Source organism: Carassius gibelio, chromosome A7 (assembly GCF_023724105.1).
Source record: "Carassius gibelio isolate Cgi1373 ecotype wild population from Czech Republic chromosome A7, carGib1.2-hapl.c, whole genome shotgun sequence".
In the NCBI taxonomy this organism is placed as follows: domain Eukaryota; kingdom Metazoa; phylum Chordata; class Actinopteri; order Cypriniformes; family Cyprinidae; genus Carassius; species Carassius gibelio.
The window spans coordinates 32,060,496-32,075,982 of record NC_068377.1 but is presented as its reverse complement, the minus strand read 5'-3'; the positions used below and the strand labels follow the sequence as shown (position 1 = coordinate 32,075,982).

The window sequence follows — 15,487 nt, the reverse complement described above, 5'->3', positions numbered from 1 at the left end:
CTCTGTAAGAGCTGAGGCCACTGACCCGAGTATATTAGCACTCTTATTGCACCGATACCTTAGTACGTTCCACCTTAAGACACAATAGCACTAAATCATTACAAATGACATCAGTGCATGTGCATTACTGTACTAAATCGTTGCAACAAAACCAGTGAGGGCAAAACTTAAATGAAAATTCAGTCATTTAAAATCAATAAAAAAATATAAATAAATAAACAAATAAACTGTCAGTACATAACACTATGCATTCTGTTTTCTACAGAGAAAATTAAGTCATACAAATCTGGAACAACGCCAAGGCTGAGAACATGATGAGCAAAAATGAACAAGGTGCGAATCTGTTATGCACACTGTGCATTTCTCACTGTTTTCATTCATTCTAGAGTGTCCTGCTTTATCTAATACCCTCTGTTTAAAAAAATGTGTGATGCTGAACAAAGCCGTGTCTGAATCCCTGGAAGACGAATCTTCCCAGATCTTTGTCGTTCAAAGCGTTCGCACAGCCATCAAGTGTCACCTGGACCCGTTTTCAAAAGGTATTTCTCGATGAATATGCATGTCTCTGCTTTGATTGCGGACCTTATGAGAATGGCTTACATCATCCGTTCTACCTTGCCGGGACATAAACACGCCCCTCACCTCTGATGGAGGGGACTGTACCTGCTCTCCCTCTCTGACTCACTCTCTCACACACACAGTGTCTGACAGTAGACAATAGGGAGGATGTCCGCATAGGCGCGATCACGGGAAAAGATGCTGTAATCTAACAGGTAGAGCTCGGTGCTGTCGCCTAGCAACTCGCTGGATGCGTTAATGCAGGCGCACCTGGATTTGCACGATGCGAGACATTAGTTATGTGCAGTAGGTTATTTGTTATAAAGCGTACTTGACTGTGAGTGTCAGACGGACGCAGGTGCTGAGATTACCTGCATGACCCCGGGAAAAGCAAATGAAGTGGTGCGTTTCTTTATGCGGGTGTCTGTGAAAGAACCCCATGCGTGCGTGTGCATGAGCGTGTGCATGTGCGCGTGTCCTTTCCCCCCTCAAGCCTCTTGTCTAATTTGTATTCTCATGAAGAGAGCGTGTTTGACGGGAGGGAACGCCGCTGGCAGAGTTTCTACTCATCCCGTCATAACGGAATTGAACGACAGCACCGTTAACTCTGCGCGTGGAATGCAAAGGTCACGTTGCACCTTTATGACCGGTCAGATATGAACGCTATAAAATCCTCTGCACATCTCTTCCCCTTTTCTCTCTCATACACGCTCACGCATGCACTAAGTTGGAGCTCGCGCTTCATTAAACGGAGTCACGTACCTCTGTGAAAACTCAACGCCAAACTCAGAAGCAGCAGCAGTCCCTGCATGGTTCAAATCTCCGCATGGGGAGCGTCAAAATCACTCCAACGGTGGATTATAATCCTTCCATTCACGTGCTGGCTGTGTATTGGCACTTTTATCCCCCTGCACTACTTTTTAACGCATTTCTAGTCGTTTTTCCTCCGCCGTTCCCTCTTTTGCCCTCCTCTCTGCAACGCTCCGGTTTCTTATTAGTGGCACATTCCTTGTTCATCTCTCTCTCTCTCTCTCTCTCTCTCTCTCTCTCTCTCTCTCTCTCTCTCTCTCTCTATTGCTCGTGTCAGCAGCTGCTCCCTCCCTCTCTGTTTCTTTTCAGCGGTGTCCAATTCATGAGCGAATCGTCGTTCTGTTGAACTGAATCTTTTCGATGAGTCGGATCACAAAACTGGCTGAAACAGTTTGTTATACGAATGGAATCCGAGCGGTTCTCAAACCGAGTAACTGTTACTGAATCGAACATTCTTTTTCGAAGCAGAAAGTCGTCAGAAATGTGAAAAAAGTTCCGGTTATTTTGGGTGATGCCGGTGTGTCCTTTAAGAGCATCCCCGGACATAACTACATTGATCCTTAACGCTGGTAATGTCTTTTGTATGGAGCTTATAATATGACAAAACTAACTGAATATATATTGTGTAGGCTACATTTTAATTATTGACAAGTGTCATTTAAAATAGTTCTGAATTTTTTCATTTTTTTATTTTTTACTTGAATATTAAACATTTGAAATTTAACATGACTGAGTATTTATGCAAATATCCTTTTTTTTTTGTTTTTTTTTTTTTTTTTTTTTATACAGCTTCAAGTTTTCAAGATGAAGAGGAAATTCGGAACATCAAATTAAAAATTCTAAAACTCAATATGCAAAAATTCAGATCTTATAGAAAGTAGGTCAGATTTATGGAAGAGTAGATGATCTCCGAAAAGTCAAACGAAGCGTTTTGGCCAATTATTAGGCTAGTTTTCTGGTGTGAGTATGTGGTTTAATATCTACTGATCATAAATCGCCCAGAGGTTGCCTTAGTTGATTAGGTTGCCTTAGTTGATTGCCTTAGTTGATTGCCTTAGTTACCTTTAGTGTTTCTTAAACATTTATGGTTTATATAGGCTACTTATTTGTTAGGTTAGCATTTTAAGCATGTGAAACATTTGTAGTCACTTTTGTTTTTACTCCCAAGGCCCCCTACTCTCATTATCAAAACATACTCGCAAAAATGTCACTGCTGATATTCTTCACAGTTTAAAAGTAGCTATAAAATCACTATACAGTAACTTAAAAAAATAATCACAAATCAACCTTCCATACCAAACAAGATCACAGGGAGAAGCCAAGCCCCCGGAATGCTCACTAAAAATCTGTTGCAGTCATCCTGTTTTCAGACCATTTCAAGTTTTATTTTATATATATAATGTGTATTATATAATTGGAAGTTAATAATTATACTGTAATGTTTGTTCACGATGCAAAACATCAGCATGGATTCCAATCACGGAATGAATAAAGCAGAATTGCATTATTAACATTATGTATGATACTTAAACCGTTTCTAGACCGGATGCGAGCAGTGAGACGTGTCTCGACAAAAGACAGCAGAAAAAATGTTTTCACATAATGAGAATGAGAAAGACATAAAACATAAAGACTTTAAAAAGTGTTAAAAAGACTTTAATGTGTTTTAATACAACACAGACTTTATGTTTTTATGAGATTAATCATCCATCAGTTGTCGAAGCTTGTATGGTATAGTCACAGGAAAACTTAAAAAGCCGGGATGTCAAAGACGTGATGATGCTGAATGTAGATTCATATTTTATGAATAGTTTGAATGTATAATTATTTCCCCTGTAGAGATGTAGCTTTATTGAAATATTTATTTAAGATATATTTTTGGATATATAAAATCATATCAACTAGAATTAAACAATAACAACTTTAAACAAGTAGCCTAAATAAATGCATAGGTAGGCTATACATAGCCTACAATCATACATATAATAAAAGATAAAGAAAAAGCCAGAGAGAAAAACATTTATAGAAAATGGAAATTAAGAGAAATGTATACATTTCAAAGATTGATTAAGTAATTAATTAATTAATACCGTCTTACCTAAGAGTTTGTTTTGTAAAGAAAAAAAAAATCATTTTGGAATTCTTTAGACTTTTATTTATTTTATTTTTGTCTTTTTCGTATTTTTACGAGAATACACTACACGTTCCAAAATGATTTGATGTAAACAAAAAATAAAATAATTATCTCTATACTTTTAAGAGCTTAAAATATTCGCTAAACAGTTTTTTGATCAGGTTCTTAAAAACGAACGTTCGAAAGAACCGATTCGCTGAACTGAGTCGAACTGCCCATCGCTATTTATTGTTTTGCTCAGATCAGTTCAGTTGGCCTCCCTCTCTAGAACTCTACAGCGCCAAAAAGAATAGACCCCGCGGGTGCAAAGAAAATAAAACCTTCTCCTTCAAACGCATCGGATTAGACTCGCATTTTTCTTATTACTGTCCTGTTGTAAAGAGAAGGATTTAGAGTGGCAGAATATTGACATGTCATAGGCTAACTGATGGTCACTGGATGAACTGTAATTTGCTAGTGAACACAGTTGTGAATTTAAACGTAGAGGTGGAACTGCAGTTTGGCAATTGTACAACTGTACAAGGATGTTTAAGATCACTCGACTGTCAAACATGAAACCCTGGGGTTACTGTCATCATCTCTTTCAGAGTATCGTTTACTGAACGCATAACCTACATAAGTTTGTGTGATCTGCCACTTGCTGGACAGAATTCAAACTACAGGACTGAACCCGGACTAGTGACCAGATTAAAGGGGATATTAGTGTGATAACTTTATAACTTATCATTATTCGCTTCTGATATAGGCAACGTATAACCTATATCATATGGGAATAATAAATACAATTCTGGCGAATTTGTATTGCATCGTCCCTCTTATAGATACATTTGTAATTATTGGTGGCTAGGAGTCTTTTATGCAAAATTAAATATTTGCTATTTAAATAATTTAATTGAAATGTCAGAATCAGATATATATCTCTGTCTAAGCATCAGTGTGTTCAGCCAAAATGTCAAACTGTCAGCCAAGAAACACACATTCTTTTAATTAATTACTATTCAAATTGAATAACAGGGTGTTACTTGATATGTTTTACGGGATTAAAATAAAATTATATGTGCATACAGTATATGACAGGGTTGAGTTTAGTATTAGGCGTTAGAATAACAATATATAACATTAATATGACTATAAAATTAAGAAGCAATTTCATTTAAACTCATTTTAAATTACAGTGATTGGATATTCTTTTTTTATTCAATTCATCAGTTATTTAAATGCTCTTCATTTTTCAGGGTTCACACTTCTTAAATTATTCTGTATGCTTTTAGTCAATGCACACGGATAGGAAGCTGCTTATACTTTAACACTCATATCGTCCATGTGTACACAATGCACAATAAAAGCAACTAACACGCCCAATCTGGGAGCTGCATTGCATCTCTGCCGGGACTCGAACCCGGAGCCTCTGGATTAGAAGTCCAGCGCGCTATTCCATTGCGCCACAGAGACCGAGCCAATAAAAATCGATCAGACCCGCTTTAGAGACACACTGCACAGCCTATGGCTTCACCAGCATCCAGCAGCATCAGGACCACGCTGACGCCATTCTGGTTCTCCGCCGTCTGCCGCTAGGGGGAGCTCTACGCACAACTACACAGCAGTGTTGAGCCAACATGGCGGACTCCGACTGCTGTTTATGCTGCTTAAATAACATTTACTTTTAGATTCAGAAAAGCAAATATTTAAAGTAGTTCCTATAAAAAACAGAGTATATAATAGTTACTATAGGAACTAACACTGTTATAACTGTAAAACCACAAAATGTTACAATACTTTTTCCTTCTTATTAAATCCTAGTCTTTCCTTTACTGACAAACTTTTTTTTTCGTTGAATAATTAAATGATCAAACTCTAAACAGGGCGCCCAGTTTTGCAAGCAATTTAATTACAGGGAAATAGAATGCTCACTTAATCTTGACATGAAACAACGTATGAAAATATATACACTTTTTGGATCATTTTATATACAATTTATAAAAACATATTTATAATATATTTATTTTTTGAATGTCTGAATATTTGTCATGTGACATTCTGTATCATTTATAGTCAAACATTTATAGTCAAGAACATTTTTCTTTCTGCAATACAGTAAACCACACTTTTATACAAGTAACAATTCACAACGTATAAAAAAAAACCTAATTTCTTAAAAGCATTTTTTATTTTATTTTTTGCAAAATCTTTTTTTTAATTGTGGCTGAATGAACAAGCATGGAAAGTTCAGTAATGGTGCACAAGAGTTCAAAGGTCCAAGAGATCTAAGGTCACAATTTCCATATTCCATGAATTTTTTTGGAGTGTTCCTCTACGAAGCTGCTTGTCGTCTGCCGGCCTCTGGATACACTGAGTGGGTACAGTGCGAGCTTCACAAAACAGATAATCAGAGCCAACCAACCTGCCCCAGGATGGTCTCTGGATTGCTTTTCTTATCTTCACAATACATTCAATGAAAACAAGCCACTGTGGTGCCAAGAAGAGCAGTTTACTAGCAACTGCAATAAATGAGGTCGAAGTCCATTCAAAAAAGGTATATGGAGCCTGAGTTCATTATTTATCAACAGACAGCAGGAGTTTAGTCCTCCTCCTTGCATAGACATTTTCCCGACAGTGTAAATTTTCAGTGCACCCTGAGTCCATCCTGATTTACCCAGATATTTTCAGTCATCAGAAATATTTATACCTTCTTGAACGTCATATCTGTGGCGGTTGGTAGAAGTGGTGTCTCAGGTTCGAGACTAATCTTGCTTTCTACGATTTCTTCAAAAGGGATATACAGTCTGCCATCTGCAGTACTCTGTTGGAACAGATTGAATCAAGAATATTAATGACATTTTGCGTTCCCTTTGAATGCGTTAATCTGAAATGGTTCTGATTGGGAAACTAATGAATAATTATGGGCTACATCATTTACCCGTAGATCCTCGGCCATTCTGATGTTGTTGATAAGCATGTCCTTAAAGATAAGCGTTGGCTCTGGGATTTTCGGGAATATGATGTCTTTATGTCTAAAGGAAGAGAAGTGAATTTCAGACCTCGGTAATCAATATTCAGTCATATTATGTTTTTAAAAAGATTTGGCCATTTTTAACTTCTAACTGAAGACTGATTAGGTTCAATAGCATCTGTGATTCACAGGACATAGGATATAAAGAAATCTTCAAAATATCAATATTCAATAACATGCACATGCAATAACATAATGCACTAATATTGTTTCACATTTGTTCTTTTCAATTGAAGGGCAGAAAAATGAAAATCGAAATCATTCATCACCTTCTGAGCAGCACAAGAGAAAATATCAGGCAACAGGAAACTATGAGCGGGATAATAATGAAAGCCAGCAATGCAGGCAAATTTGGATCTCTGTCCTCTCCTACGAAACGGCACAAAGAAAAGCATTCAAGTCAACTATCAAAGACCAGATGAATTTCATTTGAAGGATGTGAAGTAGACATACATAAACTATCATTAACATCAAGTTTAGGCTCAGCAAGACTGTCCTGGAAACTAAAATTATTTTTCCTGTTTTACCTTTGTTGTAGGCTTCCATAAAATATTAATAACCTTCCTAATTCTTTGACAATCTAAACCAAGTGATTATCATATGCTTATTTCTAGGACCAGACGTACCATATTCCACCTCGTCACTCAGGTCACTCTTCCCATCACCACATTTGTCTGAGAAGATGATCTGCACTCTGGCTCTGTACTTGCAGTTTGAGTCATGTTCCACTTTAAGTGTTTCATTAAATTGTATGACTTGTATTTCCTATAAACACATCAACAGAAAAATACAGGATTAGAAAATCATAGAATAAAAGAAGCTGGATCTTGTTTAACATGACATTATGCGCTACACTACATGACACAATAATAGCTCCACCAAGGCAATACTTAAAATGTGGATTGGTACATTCTGCATTGTTTCATTGATTCTATACTCTTAACTATTAAAAGAGGGCAGTTTTATGTGTGTTTAAAGGTTTAGTGGGAATGATAGTACTTAAAGGTGCTGTAGGGAACTTTTGTAAAAAAATATTTTTTACATATATATTAAACCTGTCATTATGTCCTGACAGTAGAATATGAGACAGATAATCTGTGAAAAAAATCCAGCTCCTCTGGCTCCTCCCAGTGGTCCTTTTGCCATTTGCAGAAACTCCATCGCTCCCGGTAAAAAATAAACAATCAGAGCTGCGGTCCGTAACTTTGTTTGTGTTCAAAATGTAGAAAAATGAACATAATAAGCGAGTACACCATGAATCCATTTTCCAAACCGTGTTTTTAGCTTGTCCTGAATCACTAGGGTGCACTTATAATAAGTGTTTATATTCGGACTATTTTAGATTGCTTCGGGGGTACCGCAGCGGAGTAACCCAGTACCTTTGTGATTCTTCATAGACATAAACAGAGAGAAGTAGTTCCGGCTACGATGTTCTTCCGCAAGACGCAAGCAGTTCTGTTTATTAACCGCTAGAGTGTAAAAAGTTCCCTACCGCAGCTTTAATATTGAATAAAGACCTTATACTATTAAATATAAAAATATAGAACATGATTTACCTCATTGCATTTGCTGTATGTGAAGTTATATTTGTAGCAGTATGGTTTAAACTCTAAAAGTGATCCATGTGTTTGAAAACGGAGGTCATGTCCAACTTTCTGGATTGTAAGTTTAGGTTTGTTTAATTTCACTGCAAAGGAAGCCAAAACACAAAGAGACTATTAATTAGTGAAACCAACTAATAGAGTAGCAACTGACATTAGAAAATGTGAAAAATCTAGCTCATTTTCTCTAATACAGCTATTGCAGTATGCAGTATATGCAGAACAACATGATCTACTATGGTTATAATATTTCTCAAATAATTTGCTTTTGTGAATATGACAACTCTCAACATAGTGTGCTGTTTTTGAGAAAACTGTCTGTTTTACCGCCATACTGTGCAGGTTTAAAAAAAATGATGTTCTAAGCAAAAAGTGCATGTTTACCGAAATTTGTTGGACTTTCAGTCATGAATGTGTTGTTTACAGGTTGACCATTATAAGTGCCATTGAACAGGTAGAACATTTCTGTCATGCCCTTGAGAAATGTATCGTGTATGATGCATTCTCCGGTCTTCATCTGATTGCACTTTACTACCGTTTTATTCTGAGGTGACCTGAAACGCATACATTTAAAAACAATGCATGGATGAAAGGAATATAAACAACAAATTAAAGTTAAATATATAAAACAATGTTAAGAAAAACATTTACATACCAGTAATAAAAACCAAGGTCTGGGAAATAAATATCAGATTTCCAAGTGCACTTCATCCTGTTGTGGGAATACTCGAAACTCATGTTTTTCACCAGCCTCACTGGAATAAATGTGGAGATTTCAAATCAGTCCTCAAGACTGGAAATTTATGAATATGAAATTAAGCTGCTGATTGTGTAAGAGGTGAATCTTAAGGCTTCAGTTCCTTGACTATGAAAATCAGTGGTTTATTCTTTAAATCAAAACAGCTTGATGGGCTATAAAACCTCACTGGGACATTAAGAGCTCAAAGAGGCTCGGTATGAAATATGACATCACAGAGCATACACATAAATGCATGCACATAAATGCATCAACACATGAACACCTATATGTACAAGTCATTTTATGACATTGAATCGTTTTTTTTATATTACATTTTATTTATTGTTTTTACGGAGCACTATAGCCATAATACATGCTATCACAAAATACAATTTTAAGATGGTAACTAACAGCCTTTGAAAAAAATGAAGTAAAGGATTCTTTGATCTGTATCCATACCATAACGTAATAAAATAAAAATACCTCAATGACTTAAGACTGAATAAACTAATAAAAATACTTCAAATGATCATAACTGAGACCACTGCTACTGGATCTATATGGAACGATTAAAAAAAAGACAAAGACAACCAAAAAGCATTTTACGTCAGATTGGTGGCTATCATGCAGAGTACCTGATGGTGGAGGGATGCTAATTTCCGAAGGTCGACTTTGTCGTTTGATTCCACAGTTTTCAGGGTTCATTGTAACACTGATGCACAGTCTGTTCTCATTGGAGATATTCAGTATGCAGCTCAATTTTGCGACTCTCCTGGACACTTTGGCTCGTGACATGTTTTTGTCTCTTTCAGAACAGTCCTGTTGATGACATTGAATTTTCATGTTAATTATCACTATAAAATACAGTCTGTTTGTACTTGTGTTCATTTTGTGTTACTGTGTGTGTGTGTGTGTGTGTGCGCACATTACTCCATATGAGTAAGGATGAGACACTTAACAAAAACCTCCCATTATTCCTTTCCAAAATATTTTCACCAAAGCTAAAGCTTTTCCAAGATGATAAAACCATCAATAATAATAATAATAATTTTTTTTACTAGGCACAAAGATTATTATTTTTTTTTTTTAGATATTTAAGGGATTTTTTTGCATAAATTGAATTACAATGCAAAGCAAGTGGTTACATGCTGAACAAGCAGTGCTTAAAGCTCCAAAAGGAAACACAACAGCAAAAGTAATGTAGCATGTAGTTAGATGGATAATTATGCATTTTTTATTTCTTTCACTATATAAAGAAAGACAATTACACCCCCCCCCCACCCCACACACACTGGGTGGCATATTTTAAAGAGTCTCTACATACAGTACAGCAGGCGTACATTTTTTTATACTGTACAAACTGTATTTTCTATCCCCTTATTGATCAGCTTGTTTCCTAATGGGGACCAAAAAAATATATAAAAAAAAATAAAAAATGTCCTCACAACCTCAAAATTTCCTGGTATTACTTTCTTTGTGGGGACATTTGGTCCTAATATAAAATAGGGAATATCTATATATAGATTTAATATACTCACACATTACAGTTTTGAACTTTAATATTAATTTGTAACACTCATGTTTTGTTCCGTATTATTTAAACATTTTGAACACAAACACAATCACAATTTAAAAAAGTTGCTAGGAATCCAAACAATAGAGTTCCAGAACTTGCTTCATTTCCTCTTCCTCTCGCTTTGACAAACCTTGTTATTGTGCATAACATAAGATGAGGGTCTTAAGACTTAAAAGCTAGTCTAATCTAATAGTATGAGTAAAATCAATGTCATATTAAATATTATTACATTTTTTATTTTATTTAGAGTTTTTCTACTTAAATACAGCCTGTGTCAATCTTTTTTATGTCAGTGCAACTAACTGCTTGCTGACCCGACTGGTTCTCCTAGACGGAAGTGACTTTTCAGAAGTAACATGTTTAACTCTGAAATTCCCTAAAATGCCACAGGTACCAATGATATCAACCAAAGATCATCCAAATATGATAATCTGTATGTGCAAGTACATGTATTTGAACACAGTAAGTTTCATATGTATGTCGGTGAGAACTTTGTAAAGAGAAAAGAGCAAAGAGAGAAAAATACACACATAAATTATGTATAAAGTAAAGACGTGTAATGAGAAAACAACAAACCCAATGAAGACTTTGACTTGTGTGGTGAAGAGCTGTGGCAATAAAGTACCAGAAAACTTAAACGTACATCTTACCTACTTTTGTTTAACTGACTTCAGATGGACAAAAACTCACTATAAACTTCAGTTTGGTGTTTGTTTATAGTTTAGTGACCTGGCAAATTGAGTGGTTATGGAGGAAAACTGCGGCCTGTAGTACACAAAGTGTGCTAGGGTCAATTATACTATGATCTGTCCCAGTTTGACTCATGTTCATAAAACTGAGCGAAATATGGGACAACAAAAGCATTTTCTTTGTTTCGTTGTTACTGTCATGACAGCATATATCAAGTAAAATATTTTAAACAGCATTTATTTTAAACATGCATATGGTTTTTATCGTATAACATTAACTGAGTCGATGTATTGCACTTTGTTCCTTCAGTATCCGGAGTGACCAGCCAGTTGATTATAATAAACAGCAACCAAACATTTCCAGTAAGTGTGTATCATTTCTGCGCATTTTGGGACAATCCTCATTAAACACTGCTTAAACTCAGGTACATCAATGGGCTTCTTTAGCTGCAATTGCTCTCCTCAGGACAGCATTTCTACTGCATTCAATTTGGGTCTTTCAAATTCAATTATGATTTTCGAGTGATTGTTTTTTGGATAAACCAGCTGAACAGTCGACTGCTGGATCTTAAACCTACAAAATGTGGCGGGGCTAAAGTGTAGCTGATTTAGAGGTGACGCACCTGAGAATGGTGCACGTCCACTGTGTAGTTCACTTTGCAATCTGGCTCCAGATCCTTCGGCTTTTCCCATGTCAGATGAAGTTCGAAAGGTGTTTCCCATGTAAAGGTAAGGTTCCTGGGTGGAGGGAGCTCTGTGGGGTTCAAGAGGAACAAGGTTATGAAGACAGAAGGATAATGGAGAGAAACATAAAACATAACGCTCAACAAAAGTAGTAGCGGTAGTAACACTCTGTTGTTTGCAGTAGTCATATCATAGACTACTACGGGGAGCAAGTCGAGACAAGAATAAGGTTCAGTCGTAACAACACACTGGCGGGTGTTCTTCAGGAGAATTTATCTGACGTCACAGATTTCGGGAATTATACAGGATATCCCGCAAGCGCTGTCACTGGAAAATTTAAGGGAAATGCAACAAACAGCAGTAAACCCACCTGACTCGCCTTCGCCTCCGACGAACATCAGCGAGAGAGAGAAGCATATCATTAAAGAGACATCCCAAACGCGAAACATCTTGTTGAAGGTTTTATCGGATGTTCTGTGTAAAATCAAACGTGAAGTCCCGTAATTCTGTGCTGATGTAGTCAAAAAGACAAAAACGCGATAATTTTCCTTTTGCGTTTACTTTATAAGTGGTCTAACTCGCGCTCGACATAATAACTCAGCAGTAAACAGACGCTCGACGAGTCCGTCAGCCTCGAGCTCAGAGCCAAAGAGTGACTGCTGGAGCTTGTTTCACACAGTATACAGTCAGTGACACACACACACACACTGTCAGACTGCAGTGGGTGGAGTGTGTGAACTCCCTCCCTCCCTCAACATGGATTTAAGAGAACCATTTATGGAATTGCGTCATTTCCACGGATTTGTAAGTCATTTCCACGGATATCGTCCCAGTCGAATAAGTGAAAAATGATACAGTACGAATTACTGTATTAAAATAACAATCATTTAAACATTGCTCTAAAACATAATGGCATGCTGTGTAAATTAAATATTAAATAAATATTAAATAAAAATAAATAAACAAACAAATACATACATAGGGTAAATTCCGAAAGATAAATTAATAAAGATTTATTTTCACAATTTATAATAAATAGGCTACAGTGGTCGCTGTGATGTTGCCAAGTAAAACATCTTTTGTTGATCCTGGATCAACATTACTGTCCAAAAATACAGACTTAACCCAATCCCCTCCCCTACACCTAACCTTACCCATAATTTATTCTTAAAATCAGAGGCAAATGATAGCTGATTAACAAGAGTGTAGAAGCACCTAACCCTGATTGTAAACCTGAAACAGACATTTCCTAAAAAGTTATATCTCATTTCTGATTGGTTGATTGGAATGTTGTTCCATGATCAACAAGGATGTTGGTCCAGGAACATGTTGTACTTGCTGAACTATATGTAGCCTACATCATAAACAAACTAAACAAATATACCGTGTATAGTAGAACTATGCAAAATAACATTTCCATGGAATGAAATATGCCAATTTGCATATTTTAGAAAGACAATAATGGGAATAAGTGTTAATTAATTAATTGGCACTTTAATACATTCCTGTTAGAATGGAAGACTGTTAAAACCATGAAGAAATTTTCTCTAAAAATAAAATAAAAAAGGCATTAATTTCAATATCAAGAAACTAGCCAGTTTATTTATACATTTCTAAAACTGGAAACTCTGCTTCAACCACAACATAAAAGTAAGTAATTTGTTACACTCTCAAAGAAGTCTAATTGGTGTCAGCTGTCCCACTCAGCTTGCATTTGAACAGAGCTTGGGCCGTCTTTTTTCCCAGATCTCGTTGAAGACTGTACTCTGAGCCACTAAGGCTGTGTTGTACTGGTTGTAGTGATTGTGTGTAGTTGGCCATTGTTTTTTCTGCAGACGCATTAGGGAGGTGGGTGCCACTTCAACACTTTCTTTTCCCCTTGTTTTCTTGGGACAGTGAGGAAGTCAAAGAAGAGACATGTTTTTTTTCTTGTTTTTTTTTTAAGTTTTGCTTGATAGGTAAGTTAGATTCCCTTACTCCCATGTAGCTTCCTCCTTTTGTTTGTTATTTTGGCCTTTACCCTCCCTTCCCCTCCCTAACTGCTGTACAAAGACTCTACTTTGTCAATAAAATCTTGAAGAGTTTCCATGTGTGTGGGTGCTGGGATTGCAGATCGAGCCTACTCTCACTTCTTCTTTTTTGTTGCCCATTGGTTTTTACGTTCACCGATACGTTTTCGTTCCTCTTAAGTAGCATATGTTACGGTCCTTTTACCCCTAGACAAAAAGGGATGTAACAAAATTCATTAATAGTTTAACTTTCATAACATTCATCAACAAGTCATTGAAAAACATAAGCATGACATCATGATGGATTTATCAAGATGCTTTAATAACCAGTTAAAATGTCAGATCAGATAAAACCTCAGTAAAACCTTCCTGAAGTTTAAGACTACTACAGGTGCATCCCAGAGAAAAGTTCATTTATTTTAGTAATTCAACTCAGCTTGTGAAACTCGTGTATTAAATAAATTCATTGCTCACAGACTGCATTAGTCTAAGTATTTGGTTCTTTCAATTGTGATGATTTTGGCTCGCATTTAACAAAAACCCACCCATTCACTATCTCAACAAATTAGAATACTTCATAAGTATTTTTTTAGTGAATTGTTGGGCTTCTGGAGAGTATGTTAATTAACTGTACATGTACTCAATACTTGGTAGGGGCTCCTTTTGCTTTAATTACTGCCTCAATTCAGCGTGGCATGGAGGTGATCAGTTTGTGGCTCTGCTAAGGTGGTCTGGAAGCCCAGGTTTCTTTAATAGTGGCTTTCAGCTCATCTGCATTGTTTGGTCTCTTGTTTCTCATTTTCCTCTTGACAATAGCCCATAGGTTCTCTCTGGGGTTCATGTATGGTGAGTTTGCTGGCCAGTTAAGCACACCAACACCATGGTCAACCAACCTTTGGTGCTTTTGGCAGTGTGGGCAGGTGCCAAACCCGGCTGGAGAACGAAATCAGCATCTTCAAAAAGCTGGTCAGCAGAAGGAAGTATGAAGTGCTCAAATTTCTTGGTAAACCGGTGGAGTGACTTTGGTTTTCAAAAATCACAAAGAACCAACACCAGCAGAAGACATTAAACCCCAAATCATCACAGACTGTGGAAACTTAACTCTGGACTTCAAGCAACTTGGGCTAAGAGCTTCTCCATCCTTCCTCCAGACTCTAGGACCTCGGTTTCCAAATGAAATACAAAACCTGCTCTCATCTGAAAAAATTACTTTGGACCACTGGGCAACAGTCCAGTTCTTCTTCTCCTTAGCTGTAAGATGCCTCTGACGTTGTCTGTGGTTTCAGCAAATACCTTGACACGTCTGTGTGTGGTGGCTCTTGATGCCTTGACCCCAGCCTCAGTCCATTACTTGTGAATTTCACTCAAACTCTTGAATCAATTTTGCTTGACAATCCTCATAAGGCTGCAGTTCTCTCGGTTTGTTGCGCATGTTTTTCTTCCACTCAACTTTCTGTAACATGCTTGGATACAGCACTCTGTGAACAGCTAGCTTCTTTGGCAATTAATGTTTGTGGCTTACCCTCCTTGTGAAGGGTGTCAATGATTGTCTTCTGAATAACTGTCAAATCAGCAGTCTTCCCATGATTGTGTAGCCCACTGAATCAAACTGAGAGACCGTTTTGAAGGCTGTTCATTGTGTTGATTAGCTGATTGGCATGTCACCATATTCTAATT

The 15,487-nt window shown here is 36.8% G+C and overlaps 2 protein-coding genes and 1 non-coding gene across 4 annotated transcripts in view; all 3 read right to left on the bottom strand.

Annotated features, from left to right (window-relative positions):
- LOC128017260 (kin of IRRE-like protein 1) overlaps window positions 1-1,568 on the bottom strand; it is a 29,998-nt gene extending 28,430 nt beyond the window's left edge. Inside the window, exon 1 of one of the 2 annotated variants that reach the window (XM_052602556.1) lies at window positions 1,321-1,568. In XM_052602556.1, coding sequence (XP_052458516.1) covers window positions 1,321-1,369 — 49 coding nt within the window. In that variant the 5' untranslated portion in view covers window positions 1,370-1,568. The remainder of the gene's footprint in view (window positions 1-1,320) is intronic. The other variant, XM_052602558.1, reaches the window with a different exon arrangement.
- A 3,312-nt stretch (window positions 1,569-4,880) lies between these two features.
- On the bottom strand, window positions 4,881-4,954 carry trnar-ucu (transfer RNA arginine (anticodon UCU)). The gene has a single exon. It is a non-coding gene; the product is annotated as a tRNA-Arg (tRNA).
- Window positions 4,955-5,368: 414 nt separating this feature from the next.
- On the bottom strand, window positions 5,369-12,523 carry LOC128017259 (uncharacterized). Its single transcript, XM_052602555.1, has 10 exons — window positions 12,172-12,523; window positions 11,741-11,871; window positions 9,488-9,671; window positions 8,769-8,868; window positions 8,498-8,667; window positions 8,069-8,199; window positions 7,139-7,277; window positions 6,782-6,881; window positions 6,420-6,513; window positions 5,369-6,302 (listed from the first exon to the last, which is right to left on the bottom strand). The coding sequence occupies exons 1-10, from the start codon at window positions 12,248-12,250 to the stop codon at window positions 6,183-6,185; spliced, it is 1,248 nt and encodes a 415-aa protein (XP_052458515.1). The 5' UTR covers window positions 12,251-12,523; the 3' UTR covers window positions 5,369-6,182.
- Window positions 12,524-15,487: the final 2,964 nt, after the last annotated feature.